This window comes from Podarcis pityusensis (genome assembly GCF_964106645.2).
Source record: "Podarcis pityusensis genome assembly, chromosome: 9".
Classification (NCBI taxonomy): domain Eukaryota; kingdom Metazoa; phylum Chordata; class Lepidosauria; order Squamata; family Lacertidae; genus Podarcis; species Podarcis pityusensis.
The window spans coordinates 33,701,079-33,717,069 of NC_138034.1; the positions used below are offsets into that span (position 1 = coordinate 33,701,079).

The window sequence follows — 15,991 nt, forward strand, 5'->3', positions numbered from 1 at the left end:
TAACAAATTGCAATCTTAAAAATCAATTTATAAAACACACTGTCAGGCTGAGAACTAAAAACAGACGGGTAAAACACTCATTAAAACCCACAAAAGTCAGTAAAAAAAGTCTTCTCACGAAGTGTTTGTCCCTTTTGTAGTTGTAGGGAGAAAGCACTCCACAAACAAGGATGCCATGCTGGGGAAGTTTGCATCACCACTTAATTACTCTCTAACGGATAACATAAAAAGATTCCCTCTGCTGATCTTGGAACACAGATAGGTTCAGTTTTTCATGTATTTGAGTCACAAGCTCTCAGAGAAGGTGCAGTGTTTTAGATATTTGAGTTGCAAGCTATTTAAGTGTGTAAAGATGCACAGCCATTTAAGGCTATAAAGGTGCAGCCTTGATTTAGGCTGGGAAATGACTAGATGGCCAATGCAGTTGTCTAAAGGTTGATGTACAGTGGTACCTCAGGTTACATACGCTTCAGGTTACAGACTCCGCTAACCCAGAAATATTACCTCGGGTTAAGAACTTTGCTTCAGGATGAGAACAGAAATCATGCGGCGTTGCAGCAGCAGCGGAAGGCCCCATTAGCTAAAGTGGTGCTTCAGGTTAAGAATGAACTTCCGGAACAAATTACCGGTAAGTACTTAACCAGAGGTACCACTGTACTATGAATCATATTGATTGCATAAGTCAAAACTCGGGCAGCCACATTTTGCACTCATTGACATAAACTAGACAGACCACTACTACTTTTAAGCCTCCCTGCCAGAAACGTGTCCCAAGCGTGTTGTCACTGAAGAGTTAACACCATCCCATCCTCATAATGCAGTTCAGTGATGTGGTAAACAGCTCAGAGGTATTTCACTTGAGAAACCAGTTTGACAGTGACAGAATGCTTCTTGATTTTAAAAGGAAAGAACACACTCATTTGGAGTGCTCTTAAGGGACTAGCCTTTTCTCTGACATCTAGTTTTCTCTGAAGGGTGGACCTGCACGTGGATAAGGAGAAACATTCAAACATGAGCTTGTAAGTGGTACAGCCCAGACACAGTTTACCTCCCTCTAAGAATCAGGCTAAAGAGGAGCCATTATTTCATATAACATATGCTTAAGTTACAGACTGCAATAACTAGTATATCAAGTAGTGAGCACTTTTCCTTTTAACACAACATTTTTTCCAAAAAATTTTTTGTCTGGTGTGGAATGTGGTTATCACTAGTCATCAGGCACCCAGAATCTTCATGTGCAGCTGTTTCACATGGCCAAGATTTCAGATGGAGCAGCTCTCATAGCAAGCTACACATACTGACATGTCCATTTCTACACAACTTAAAGGTCTAGGAGTCCTGTTATATTTTGCATTTCGTCTCCCTATTTATACCCTTTCCTGTTTGTGAGGTCCCCATATGCATGTGGCTGACCATTGTAGGAAAGAGTGCAGTAAGGGCTAGACACCTTTGGGTCTGATCAAGTAATAAACATTGGAATGTACAAAAATCTACCATACTGCTTCAACATTCTTCCCTACCATCTTATATAAAAACATCTCAATCAAATACCAATTTTATCCTTTCCCCCCGATATATACACAACATTCCTAGACAGCTTGTTGTAGCACTCCCTTGCTCTTAGTCAGAAGTTCCTAATGTTCAAAATACAGTGGTACCTTGGGTTAAGAACTTAATTCATTCTGGAGAGCTGTTCTTAACTGTCAGGACTGGTCGTTGTCCTCTTCAGATCACCACACAAACGCTTCTTGTTCTTTTATAACTTTTATTGTGTATCAACAAAACAATCTTATAAATGGTTCTTAACTATTCTTCCTCAGAGTCACTTCTTTCAGATACCTTCTGAGCTCTGCTTCTCCGTGACCAGCCACTCTCAAAATGTCGAACGCGCCCTTCCTTTCGTTTTCCCGCTCTTTTTTCTAACCTCCTGGCTAGAGCTGGCTTGTATCTCCCCTCCTCCGAATCTGAGCTAGAACTTAACCCTTGCCTTTCCTGGGAACATCCCTGTTGTTCCTGTTGCTCTCTTCTATTTGATTCACTGCTCTCCTCCCCCCCTTGGGGAAAGCTTTCTCCCTCTGGGAAACTGGAAACTTCTAACTCTAACTCTTCCCTGACATTAACCTGAAACTGTTCTTAACCTGAGGTACCACTTTAGCTAATGGGGCCTCCTGCTGCCGCCACGCCGCCACCGTGCGATTTCTGTTCTCATCCTGAAGAATGGTCAGCATGGTTCTTTTGCTCCAAGCAAAACATACTCAGTTCATCCAATCTGTCTTCCCAGACAGTTATGAAACAAAAAATACCTGTCTTGTTGAAGAGGGACATTATTTCATCACTTTTACATTAAATAGAAGTCCCAAACTTTAGGAAAAACAAATATGCAAAGTTTTATTAAAAGAAAAGAAGTCAAAATGACAATAGTTTTGGTCATATTTAAAGCATCCAGGAATTGTTTGTTTACAAACATTTTCACATACAGGAAGTACATAATTAATAGCAGCTAGTTACACAGGAAAAGTTTTAAATGCCATGCAAGTAAAACAGAGCTCCATACATTCATTATAAACCTGCCATTATGCCCATGCCAAGTATTAACCCTTATGACAGAGTTAAGAGAGATAGATCAAAACATAACAAAAGAGATCTTGGTAAATAGAGATCACCAATACATTAGTTTAAAACATTTTGGCATTACACTTGTTTCATGAGCATTGTATTGTATGTTTTCTGTGGCATTTGTTAAAGCATTGGTAAATATCAAAATATACACCTCTGTTTTACAACATAGTACTGGCAAACTTCAAAGTTCCGTGCAGAGTATAAATAGTATCATTAAGTTCCAAACAAGTATAAAGAAAGTCTACTTACACACACACTTAAATATGCACACAATAGTAATGTAACCAAAGATGATTTATAAAAGCATCCAGATTCTTGTGCCAGCTTGTAGTACTAAGCTGGGATTCAATATTCCTCCAAAAACCAGCAGTTAATGGATATTTTTTTTTCTTTGGAAAAAAGACACCAGGAAACACTATCTTTTACTTAAAAAAAAATATCCAGTCAACCATGAGACACATGATTGGTCCTTAAGGAATTTTGTCCAGAAACCCAGCAAATCCAAATTGTAGTCAACACAGCCAGCTACATCTCAGTCAGATGCTGCTTTACATCAAATAATGCTACACATTGCTTCAAACTGGAATAATCTTCATTTTCATCCTTAATTGTCGCAGGCCACAGCTTCCAACATGTCTCAATGTGCTACAAGTTAAGAAGTGACTTGATGCTCAATCACTTCGACATCACTTGTTAAAGCTTGCTTCTACTGCATAATCAAGGTAGGGAGAAATCTTTGCACCAACTCACAATGGCTTGTCAATAACTGTAACACCTACAGAAAGAGAGAGAAAGCAGGACTTGAACTCTTATTCAGAGAAACATATGGTTGTTCTAAAACTACGTAATTCACTTTATCGTGTTAAAACAGCTGTGTAAAAATAAAGATGTGACCGGATTCTGTGGCTAGAAAGCAGGACTGATCCTAGAGTGGAGTTATGGAGTTTTGCTTCACATACATATTTCCCCCTGAAACTAAAATGTTTTCCCTGAAGGGGGCTTTATTTGCTGTGCTTTTTGCTGTAGTGGGTCTTGGGCTATAATTATGTTTTAGTTCTAGGCTGGATGTCTGCTTATTTGCTATCTGTATTTATTGAGCTTCATTCACCAAATAAAGAGTACAATTTACATTAAAACTGTAAAATAGCATCAGAAAACCACCAATGGCAAAGTTGCCAAAAAAACAACCCCAACAACAACCAAAAAACAACAACAGCACAGAACATCAGATCATAGCAAAGTAGAAGGGAAGACATCTATTCGGTGTGATTTTCTAGAAAAATAGGTGCCGGAACTCACCATGACCACCTCCCTCCTTCTCTTAGAATGGCAATAGCGCCTACCTGAGAGGTGCTGGACTTGAGTTCCAGCTGAAACAAAGCCTTGCATCTAGTCAACTAAAGACCTGGGTGAAGAGGTGTGTGAACTAACTCAGAGAGGAAGTAATTCGACAACCTGGAAGCCACCACAGAGAAAGTCTCCCGTCTCCCCGCCCCTCAAACCATATTTTGCCTGCACTGCCAAAATGACTTCCCACACTGATCGCAACACTTAGGCAAGCTGATGTGGTAGGAAGTGCTCCTTCAGGTATTTGGAGCCTAGGTCATTTAAGCCTTTAGCAAATTGGAAACCAGTGCAGATCTTTCAAAGCCAGCATAATACATGTCAGGCTAGACACTCAACAGTAGCCTTGCTGCTGCATTCTACATTAACTGCATCATCTAAACAGTCTTCAAGGGCAGCCCCACAAAGAACATATTGCTAGTCTAACCTGGAAGTTATCAAAGCATACATTGCTTTGGCCAAAGAATCCCCTTCCAAGTGGGACTGTAGCTGGCGAACCAGCCAGAACTGGAAATAGGTATTCCTAGCCATTGAAGTGAACTGTGTCTCAAGTGACAGTGATGGATCAAGGAGTCCTGCCCCCCCAAATGCACATTTTCCTTCCAGGGGAATGCAACACCTTCCAGAACTGACCATCTCCCTATATTCTACTCTTCAGAACCTGCAGCACCTGAATTTTGCCTGGATTAAGTTTCAGTTTAGTACTCCCCATCCAGACTACTACCATCTCCATACAACTGACAAGCACCTGAACTGCTTATCCTGAGTCAGAGGCAACAGAGAGATAGATCTGGTTGCCAACTAACTCAACATCGCCTTAATACATCTCCCAGTGGATTTCTATAGGTGTTGAAAAGCATCTATAACTAATGCTCTTTGTATGGATTTTGTTTCATTATTTCTGGTTTATTCACATTTTATCTGTGATGAAATTGTCTTACATGTTGTTTTTTATGGACGCCGCCCTCAGAAAGCTTTGACTCTTAAAAAGGTGACATATACACAGTGGCGTCGCAATGGGGGTGTGGGGGGTGGTGCGGTGCACCCCAGGTGCCATGTCTGGGGGGGTGACAAGAAGGCAACCCGCTGTAGCCGCATGTGGAGGATCCTCCATTCGCAGCTGGAGCCATGAGTAGAGGATCCCGGCGCCAGTGGCAAACTGCTATGTACAGCGTGTGTGCAGTGTCGCACGCATGCGCTTTACGCAATGACCCCACACATGCACTGTACATAGCGGTTTCCGCCGGCGCCACTCAAGCGCCTTACAGATGGCGGTGGGATCCCTCCATCGCCACTACAGCTGCATGTAAAGGATCCTCCGTTCGAGGCTGCAGCTGCGAGCAGGGGATCCCGGCACTGTCCGTATAGCGCTGGAGCACCGGCAAACCGCTATGTACAGTGCACATGCAGCGTTGCTACGTATGGCACATGCATTATATGTAGCGACACTGCACATGCGCCCTACGTAGCGATGCCCCGCCCCGGGTGTCACAACGCCTTCGTTCGCCCCTGCATATACATATTTTAAATGAGCAAATATAAAGATGAGAGCTTGGTTTTCACCGCATACAGATGCTATCTGTGTTTAACTCCATTTATATCCCATCCATCCTCCAAGAGCTTCTAGACCCATTCACATAATACACACTCACAGAGGGAGCATAATGCAGTCCACCTGCCCCTTCATTAACCTCCAGAAAAAGGGAGAAGACTCCTCCTTTTTAACTTATTCTTTATTACCTGCATAGCTTCTTCCTGTACTCATACATGACGATACCACCGTCCACTTATCTGTTGTAGGGTTATAATATTCCACTGTTGCCAAGTTACAGGAACCATCGTCTCCTCCAACTACATATAAAAGCCCATTGACAGCACAAACCCCTAATACAAAGCAGAAAAATAGTGTCAGCGCCTGGTTTCTTAGCTCACCAGGCCACATTTGGTGCCAGGAGGTTGTAAAAAAGAAGCATTAAGGCCTTTCTAAGTGACAAGCTAAGTGCACAATTATTTATTTGATATGATGGACAACCATGTATTCCCCCAATGTAGCATTTGAGGCTAGTGGTTTATCAAAATTCAAAACTGCCATAATTTTTGTCTGTTGTTATTTAGTTCTATGGTGAAAGTGGCTGTGTTAGTGTCATATACTGAATTATGTTAGATTTCTCATTACTCAAAGCAAGGTCCTCATTAGATAAATAACCTGGGGGGCAGATGTGGAAGCAATTAAAGCCCAAGCGAGTGTCATTTCTATTTTCAATGCTATATTAAAAGTTCTTTGAAGGCTGTAATATTTACCTGCATTTCTCCTACACATGTTCATATCTGCAACCTGTTTCCATGTATTGATGGTGGGATCATACACCTCAACACTTTTTCTGACTAAAGGACCATCATGGCCACCTACTGCATACAATAAGTTGTTTAAGACACCAACACCTGAAAGGAGGGGGGAAAAGCAAAACGAGTTAACATTAAGAAAAAGCATAAATCCCCACTTCTGGGGTTTTAGCAAGTACCAACAAAGTACCAAGGGGTGGGAGGTGGGAATCCAAAAAATTCAGATGCAATGAAAGTCACATAAATACTGTATTACATTATACGTTCACAGGCACCAACACATTCACAGAACACGAACACACACTTTGTATGTACCTAGAGCTTGAGAGTTTTGAAAAATGTCTTCACACTTTTCCCCAGCAACTCTTATAGCCACCTTTAGGTCAGTTTGTTTATCCCAATATTACATGGTTTGCTGGAGCTGTGTGTGGCTTTGTTGAAGGTTCTATTGAGTTCATCAAAGGGGCAAACTTTAAACTAATGAAATACTGGCCCACAGCTGACTCTCTTACAGTGCAATCCTTTGTCCAGTGCAATCCTATGCTAAATTACACCTAGACAAGTGTGCATAGGATTGCACCTTTAGCCAATATGCTATGCTAGTTCTTGGTCTTGCAAACCTTGATGCAGCTCACAGGAAGGAAATACTGTGGGGTCCTGCAACAGATTCTATAAGCTATAAGCTATAAAAAACATAACATGCAAGAATAAAAGGGCAGTGTAAGCACTATACTAGCAAACAAACTGCAGAGTTGAAGTGAGGCACATCCTTGCCTTCCTTCGCCACCAGTCAGGAAACCAATGGCCCCTGGGAGAAGCACTCTCTACCTCTCGGAAAGAGCATCATGGGAGAGCAATCTAGCCCCATCCATCTGCCAGAGGAGGAGAAGCAGCTCCTCCAATCATTACTTTCTCCTTCCCACCCCATTTCCCCCCTTTTCAATTTGTATATCACTTAGTTGCAGCAATCTCTCAGTGGCATACAGGAAACACAAAGCAGTAAGACTAAAAGTGAGTCAAAACTATAAAACCAGAATTCAGCTTAAAAGTCTGCAGGAATAAAACAATGTCTTCAGTAGGCACTGAAAGCTTACAGGGAGGGGGGGTCCTGTCTGATCTGGAAAAGAGTTCAATAAAACTGGGCCCACTATACTGAATGCATGGCTCCTTGGTAATAAGAGTCGTGCATCCAAGCCATGGGAGACCATTAACAGTGACTCCCTTGAAGACCTCAGTGACTGAGCAGGGATATAATGGATCAGGTGGCCCATTATGTACCTGGATCCATGTTGTTAAGGGCCTTATAAATTAATACAAGAACCCTGAACCTGGTCCAGTAGCATATAGGCGGCCAATGCAAGCTTGAACACCGGGTTTATGTGCTGCCGATAGTCCAACCCTATCGACTGTCTAGCCACAGCATTCTGCATCAGCTGCAGCCTCTGCTCAAGGGATGAGTGCATTGCAATAATTGAGTTTTGAAGGTATCAGTACATGAAACTCAGTACAAATTTAACCAATCATCATCATCATCATTGCCATTATTATCCAGGTCCAAGAACGGCCTTAGTTGGAGGACTAACTGTAGCTGGCAAAAGACACTCCTAGCCACTGAGGCTTTGTTGCTTCCAGCAACAAAGATGGATCTGGGAGCACTCCACCCCCCAAGCTCTGAACCTATTCTTTCAGAGGGAGTGCAACCCCACACAGAACTGGTCAATCTTCAGAACACAGGAAATACCAACCCATCTTCCAAGGATTCAAGCTCAGCATACCGGCCCTTATCTACTCCACCACAGTGCCCAGTGGTGCAAATTGAACTGGACACCAAGTACTGAATGGGTGTAATCCAGACGTATGCAAACAAAATTATGTTTTCTCAAGTCATGCTGAACCAGATATTGCTTTTTCAAAGCCACTGGCATTTAAGAGTTTGCTGCTGGGAGCTTCCAACATAAATACTTAAATAGGGATTCAAAAAACAAAAATCAAAACAAAACAACCAAAGTCAGATTTTTCAGTGAGTAGCTGTTAGATCATACCAAAAGCCTTTGAAAAACAAATAAATGGGGGCGTTAAACCAGCAATTTAAAAATTAGCTACAAAGAAAGATTATCTTGAGAACACTTCCTGATCGCAACTCACAATGTCAGTTCCTTCCAAAGAAACTGATAGCAATTGATCTTTGGAATGTACACCTACCCGTCACCCCACCTTGAGAATGGTAAAGCATGAATGGTGAGATGACCCTCTTCAATCCTGCAATTCAAGCTAAAATCTGATCAGAGAGACATCTCATATTCCAATAAATGCAATTATTTCCTGGTTCAGGAATTATGTCCCATACATAGCAATAAGTGTGGGGGAGGTGCAGGAACAAGTTCAAGCAACAGTAAGACAGCTATTTGGATTTTGAAGATATGTGTGCCTGCCATGACTATTTTAAAAAAAACCCCCAAAAAACTTTGGGATTCCTTGCATTTTTTTCCATTTGACACATAGAGTTCTCATTTAAGTTTGTTTACTCACCTGCTCCGCTACGTCTAGTGCCCATCTCTGCAACATAGCTCCATTCATTTGAACTGTAGTTATAACACTCCACTGTACTAAGGCACTGACGTGATGCACCATCATAGCCACCGACGGCATACAGCATACCTGGAAAGAGGATTAACAAATTCTGCATATACAGGTACACCAGTAGATGGTAGGTCAACCTTCCCGAACCTGGTGTTGCCCAAGTGCTTTGGATCACAACTCTTGTCTTTCCTGACCACTGATCATGCTCGGTGATAGAAGTAAAGAGCCCAAAAATATCTGGTGGGCACAAGGTTGGAGAAGGCTGCATTAGATTTGTATGATGTGCATTTCATAGAGGATTAAACCTAGAAGCCTTTGTGTTAAAAGGGGTGACTGATCTGAATGAGAAAGCTTCCACATAAAATAGTTAAGGTTTGTGCTCTGTCTAACTGAAACAATGCAAAACCATTTAGCGTGGATGTTTGCATTTGATGCTTTGTGCTAAATGGGCTTTTCTCAACAAGGGTCTATTTTGAAGAGAACTTGTCAGGTTCCACTCAAGTCCTTTTTTGTGAGGTTTGATGGACTCACACTTTGAAGAAGCTGAACGAAAGCAAGGCAGCCTTATCTGAGCTGTCTACTTCAGATAGGTTGTGGTTCAGTTTAAATCATTCGTACATTTCAGAAGAAACAAATACTTTCTCTTTAAATATTTTTTTAGACATTTCTCTTTCAATCATATTCATTTAATTCAAGATTTTTATTTTTATTTTAAAACATGAGCAGTCATTTTTTTAAAAAGGACTATTCAGCTTCTCAGCTGGCCAATAAAATCTGACTACTATAACTATTTCTTAATATAGCAGGCAGCACACTGCCACTTTCTCCTTGGCACAAGGAAAGCAAAAAATTAATAAAATAAAGATAAAAATACTGTACTAAGGTGGTTAGGAAAAATTCACAGAGAACACAGCAGAGGGCACTCCTGGGTCTAATAAATACTTCTTCTGAAGATGGAGTTAGACTGAAAAGACTAGTCTGCTTTGCAAAGTGCTTGCTATGAACATATGGTGTATTTAGAAGTTAAGCTTGTGAACAGCTATTAGTCACATGGACACCAGAACCAATTTAGTCTTAAGAGGAGACCTTACCTCCAACTACACCTACACCAACACTACTTCTCCTTGTATTCATTGGAGTTACATGAAACCATTCATTAGTCTTCATATTATAGGCTTCTACTGATGATAGACCTGTAACAAAGCAGTACACAAAGCTATGAAGAAAGAAGGTATTATTCATTCGTTTCTCCATGAACTATTATCAGGAATTAAGAACTTATGAACTCTTTTCTATCATAAGCTACGGAGATGACCGTGAGCTTGAGAGTGCTGGTCTCACTCAGATGAATTATTGCGTGTTGTGTTTTCATTTTTATAAGCACAATTTTAATAGTGCAAAACAACTTGCTGGGGCTGATGGGAATTGTACTGCCAAGCATCTGAACAGCGCCAAATTGGTGAGGTCTGATCTAGAAGACTGTCATCTCAAAGTAAGAATGCAAAGTACAATATGAATGAAATGCTCTATACCTGTACTTCCATCAAATCCTCCCACGGCATACAGAAGTCCGTTTAATACAGCAGCCCCCAAAGTGCTTCTTCTGTCTTGCATGCTAGCAACACTTGTCCATTGGTCCTTCACGGGATCATATGAATCCACCGTACGAACCCTCAAGGAGCCATTGAAACCACCAACGGCAAAGACAAGACCGCTCATGTATACCACTCCTGAAAGAGAAGGTTCTACATTTCAGGCATTGGTCTCTGCAGACCATGTATGCTCTTTTGTTTAAAGACTGCACACATAAAAAAAACATCCTTCTTAAAAGGAAGTTGTTGGCATGGAGTTACCTAGCTATGTAAGTAACACTATCAATTTAAGCAGCTACCTGCTCTGCATCTTCTAGAAGGCAGCTCAGCAACTTGGTGCCACCGTTCTTCCTTAAAATCGTAACACTCCACACTGCGGATAGCTTTGGGTGCTTGTCCTCCGACCACCACCATCAGCTTCAAAGGAAGAAACACATCGTAAATAACCTTGTTGCTTAGTCACATAAATGGAGACAACAATGGAAAATTGATCATTTCTTACAAGTTGCTATTCCATGTCTCAGAGTAGTTTGTCATGCTCTTTGGCTAGAGCAATAAACTTAGGAACTATTCACTTACGCATACCCATCATGTATCAGAATAGCATCTTTGAACTTCCTGTATTCCCCTTTTCTTTTGGAGACTACTTCTGCCAAGGCGATTGTCAGGAGAAAGAGTTCCACCACCAAAGTACACAGGGATCAATAAGGAGGAGATATAGTCCTACTCCTACTGTCTAACTTTGCTGCCACCAGGGTTTTTTTTGGGGGGGAGGGGAGAAGAGTCTTGCTATAATCTATAATGCTGCTCCTTCTGTTAAGTGGTCACCTTGACAATTCATGGGACACATATGGAACCAAATACCTCCATTCTACTCACTAAAAAGGCAGATGCTCTTGACAGGCAAAACAAGAGTCTCTCTGCTGAACCACCATGACAGTCTTGCCAGTTACGTCATGGCACCCCAATATTCTTGAACAAGCAGAACCCTACTAACAAATATGAAAGAAAGACATTCTAGATTGATTGTCTAAATTCACTTACTGGATTGTGGTGCGCCTCTTCCTACTGGTGTGTGTGTGTGTGTGTGTGTGTCCCATTTGACTGTCTTAAATTACTCCAAAATCACTAAATTTTCAATAAGACCGTCACATAATTAAATCCATCTGTTACATCTCTGCTGAACGTTCTCTTCCCATAATGCAATACAATACTAAATGGTGAACCAGGTAGCCAAGAGTGACGGGTCTTACTTTTGGAAGGCAGGCTGGTGTTCGCAGCCTTGTTCGTGTGGTCTTCATCAGAGCCCTTTGCTCAAGTGGCAACAAATGGTACTTCATCGCTTCAATGAGGTAATCCTTACACGCACTGCTGTTTTTAACAAGCGGTTCCTCTTCGACTCTCTGCGCATTAAACGTGGACAAAAGTCTTAACAAGTACTACTACACAACAGGTGCACACTAATATGCTGGCATGTTCATCTCAAGATTACCCCTATGCCAGCCCTCTTAAGAAAGAAAATACAAGCCCTTTGGATCTGTTCAATAAGAGATGTAAGCACGGTGCTTCCAAAATTTTTGGAACCCTATGAAGAAAAGGCATTTCAAGAGGGTGGATGCCTACAGGCTAGAAACCAGAATATAGAGACAAGCACAGAAGCTGTATACCCTGGCAAAAAACAAAAAAAAAACAAAAGCAAGTTGAGTATCACTTATGTGTGCTTTGGAATTCTGTCCTATGCAAAGACATTTCAGTACTTTTCTGAACAAGATCAAGGTAACTTATTCAAACAAATGAAAACAAATGGGCTCAAGGAAAAATGAGGTGAATATTGCCAACTTCCTTCTGCATGCCATGCAGGTTCAAAACTCACTCCCTGGCACCTCCAGGTAAAGATGGGATTGTCCCTTATTAAACTCTGGAGAGCCCTGCCAGCTGGACCAAAGTGACTTCATTTAAGCTGGTTTCCTACATTCCTAGGGCAACAGCAAATATTAATTCCCTTTGACAGAATATCAAGGAAAACATAAACCAGTACGCAACTGTTCTAGTATAGCTGCAGATTCAGATTCTTAGCGATAAACCATTTAAGGCAGGTCACTTCAAATTTAGGTGTAGGTTTTTTGGGTTGGTTTTTTTTTTTGCTAGTTAGGTTGATGAAGTGATTCCTCCAAATTAACGGAGCCTTACCCTTTCCACTATTAAATATTTTCAAAAGTTACACACTCGCCAAAAAGCACGACACAAACAAGATAAAAAAAAAAAGACCTGGTTGTAACTACCAAGATCAGAACGTTGAGCAGATTGGTAGAATCTTACAAGAAGTGCTACCTGTAGTTAAGCGATTCTGTCTCCTTAATGGTAAATATTCTGTTCTTATGGCTAAGTCTGTACGCTTAAGGTTGTACAGAATAAGAGAGAGGGCGTGCACATTAAATGCTTACATTTTACTTACCTGAACCAAATACTCTCGGGAGAGCAACGGCAGGCGGACATGTTCCATCAGGCGTGCCATGAGCTCTTGTCGCACATCTTTGTCGTGGTTGACCCATGCGATCACCGCTTCAAACACCTTGCGTAACAAAAGGACACACTATGAGTTTTGAACATTTTTTGGGGGGTGGGGCAACAGGGCAGATTCACATATTATTCTCTCTTAAGAAGCCCTTCTCTGCGAGTGCTGTAATTGAGAATGGAAAACAGAGACCCTTCCTTCAGGGGTCAGTAGCACAGGAAAGGAGCCACAGCTCCCGCCCATACTCTGTGAGTTATCCTCAGCAGGTCCTATCCTTTTAAAGATGTCAGTAGCCTTTTCACTCTCTAAATGGTTAAAAAGGGGTACCAAGCCCAAGCTGCTTCCCTCTCTCACCCCAAGCATCTTGCTCCTTTTGAAAGTGGCTGCTCTCCTCTGTCGTCTCTTCCCCAATCACCTTCAGCTTCTCATAAGCCATCAGGTGGATGGAGTATATTCTCACCTCCCTAAAGGAATACTGTGGCTACTGAGGATCCTCAGTCCTTGGACACAGCTACATTGGCAAAGAAAAAGCGCTTCGTATGCGTTGTACAGTGGTACCTCTGGTTACGAACTTAATTCGTTCCAGAGGTCCCTTCTTAACCTGAAACCATTCTTAACCTGAGGTGCGCTTTCACTAATGGGGCCTCCCGCTGCCGCCGCACGATTTCTGTTCTCATCCTGAGGTAAAGTTCTTAACCCAAGGTACTACTTCCGGGTTAGCAGAGTCTGTAACCCGAAGTGTTTGTAACCTGAGGTACCACTGTATGTGCATTATAACACTGTGACACCTGACGGCGCTTTGGAGTTCCGTTTTTGCCAACCCGATTTCTCATATAAAGTTTACAACGCGTTTCACTGAAACGCTTCTTTGATGTGTCTGGATCCAGCCCTTACTGAGGTTCAGCTTTTCGATTAAAATGTTTGTGTTTTCACAAGCCGCCGGAGTGGAATTCAGCATCGTGCTAAGCTGATCCTTTCATCGGCACAGGCATTTCTCCTTGTCAGGTGAAATGATTAATCCTCTGCTCTCCCTGCGAGTTGTTCGGGGGGTGGGCATAGGGCATGTGTGCGGAAGAAGAGAATTCCCCCAAGGATGCCAAGAACTTGGTGTTGTTGTTTTTTAGTGGTCTCCGGTTACAAATCTTGTCAGCGCTTACCACTTGAGTTAGAAGGATTATCTATAAAATTCCCATACTGTGCTAAATATATCTGCAGTCTATGAGGATGCTTAACAGAAGTTCAGTTCAGTTTGCAGCTAGGGTACCAAAAGATCTGCTGAGGATTTAATTAAAGGATAAGAGTCATGCAGCTCTAAAAGCAGGCCGAGATGTGGGCTGACAGCACTGCGCCACTGCCAAGACTCAGAGAGTTGGACAGTGATGCTGCAGTAGCGTGTCAGCCCTCACCGAGGGAAGAAACCCACATAGGACATGGGCATGTGGCAAAAACAAAACAATCAGAACAGCTTCTCCATATGCCGAAACTCAGCACATGCTCTACTTAACCTACATCTCGGCCCACATTCAGTATCATATGATCTTGCTTTGTAGGCCTATGTGTATTCCAATATCTGTGCTATCACTGTATAATACTCATTTTTAGGTAGGATGCTTTAGCTGTACTTCAAGGAAAGCCTTGAAGTTGGCCAACTATAATGCATTGCGCATAGGGCAACCTTTCAAGATGGCCCCAAACCTGCTACTGGTCCATTTCCAAAGTGCTGGCACATAAGCATATAATTTGAAGCCCTACCTACTCAACTTTGGACCTTGTTACCTGAAGGCCTGTCTGCTTCCATATGAAACAGCCCAGGCACTAGGTTTTTGGGTTTTTCCCCTCCCCATCCTCATTTTAGGAAACCCTTCTCTGGGTGCAGCTACCATCTGTGGTTAAGGAAACACCATTTTCTATTATAACAACTTGCTTTTGTAGTTCCTGCACTCCTGGGAGGTTCACCTAATGCCTATGTAAATGTCTTTCCAGGGGCAGGTGTTTTCCAGTTATCATCAACTGAAGACTTCTTATCCAATAAAATGTATTATTGCTATTATTGAAATTTATATACCACCTTTATCTTTCAAAGATCTCAAGGTGGCGTACATGGTTCTCCTCCCCATTTCACCCTCACAATAACCCTGTGAGATAGGTTGTTGTAGATGCGGCACATGAATGAAGGTTCCATCGTATCTGATTAGACCTTAAGATTCTTAAAAGCAGCTTTCAAACTGGGAGAAAGGGACCTTACCTTTTCCTCGGACGCTATTGTAAGTTTGTCACTGGATATTAAGCTGCACACCTGTTCTACATCGAGGTTCAGAAATTCCTCACAAAGTACAACTTCAGTAAAGTGCTGCTCTGTTTAGAGAGGGGAAAAATATCTTTGAATGCACACGCACACACCCGTGCGATGCAAGTTAAGAGGTACTGACTCTATAGAAGCAAGTGGTTTCCACTGCAGTGACTACTTGCTGGGGCACACAACGGCAAAATGAGGAAAGCACATAGTTCATATATAGTAAATGCACATATATGAAGCATTCTAATACAATAACTCACCACAATATCATTACAGCATTTGGGATATTATTTGATATTCAGGTGAATGGGTGGATAGAGCTGTAGCCATAATGGCACACACCAAAGGGGAAGAAGCAGGCTTGGCAGAGCCCTGAGCTTTGCAGACGTACAGAAGTTCTGCTAAAAATACCCAAAGGGGAGAAACAGCCCAATGAGTACTGAGTATGTTCAGTGGACAAAGAATGCTGACTGTTTGGGGAGGAAGATTTTTGCCTTGCTCATAAATTAAAAGTTGGTTTAAATGGACTCTGGTCCCTGAATGGCCAAGGCAGCGCAGCAGGAGTTGGGCTCTTTGGCTAGGGGAGGTATTTTCCTTCTGTCCATCATTGGAGGATTTTTGCTTTTTAAGTTGAAAGGGTGGCAGAGGCAAGTTAGTACAACAGGGCATTGTGCACCTCCAGGGTGGCTTGTTCAAGGCTGG

At 42.1% G+C, this 15,991-nt stretch overlaps 1 protein-coding gene across 3 annotated transcripts in view; it reads right to left on the minus strand.

The window, feature by feature from the left end:
- Positions 1-2,362: 2,362 nt before the first annotated feature.
- KLHL2 (kelch like family member 2) overlaps positions 2,363-15,991 on the minus strand; it is a 35,868-nt gene continuing 22,239 nt past the window's right edge. For 2 of the 3 annotated variants that reach the window (XM_081021721.1, XM_081021723.1), the window contains 10 exons: positions 15,239-15,348; positions 12,934-13,050; positions 11,732-11,881; positions 10,778-10,895; positions 10,419-10,631; positions 9,978-10,079; positions 8,836-8,964; positions 6,265-6,405; positions 5,704-5,847; positions 2,363-3,394 (listed from right to left, as the gene is read on the minus strand). In XM_081021721.1, coding sequence (XP_080877847.1) covers positions 3,366-3,394; positions 5,704-5,847; positions 6,265-6,405; positions 8,836-8,964; positions 9,978-10,079; positions 10,419-10,631; positions 10,778-10,895; positions 11,732-11,881; positions 12,934-13,050; positions 15,239-15,348 — 1,253 coding nt within the window. In that variant the 3' untranslated portion in view covers positions 2,363-3,365. The remainder of the gene's footprint in view (positions 3,395-5,703; positions 5,848-6,264; positions 6,406-8,835; positions 8,965-9,977; positions 10,080-10,418; positions 10,632-10,777; positions 10,896-11,731; positions 11,882-12,933; positions 13,051-15,238; positions 15,349-15,991) is intronic. The other variant, XM_081021722.1, reaches the window with a different exon arrangement.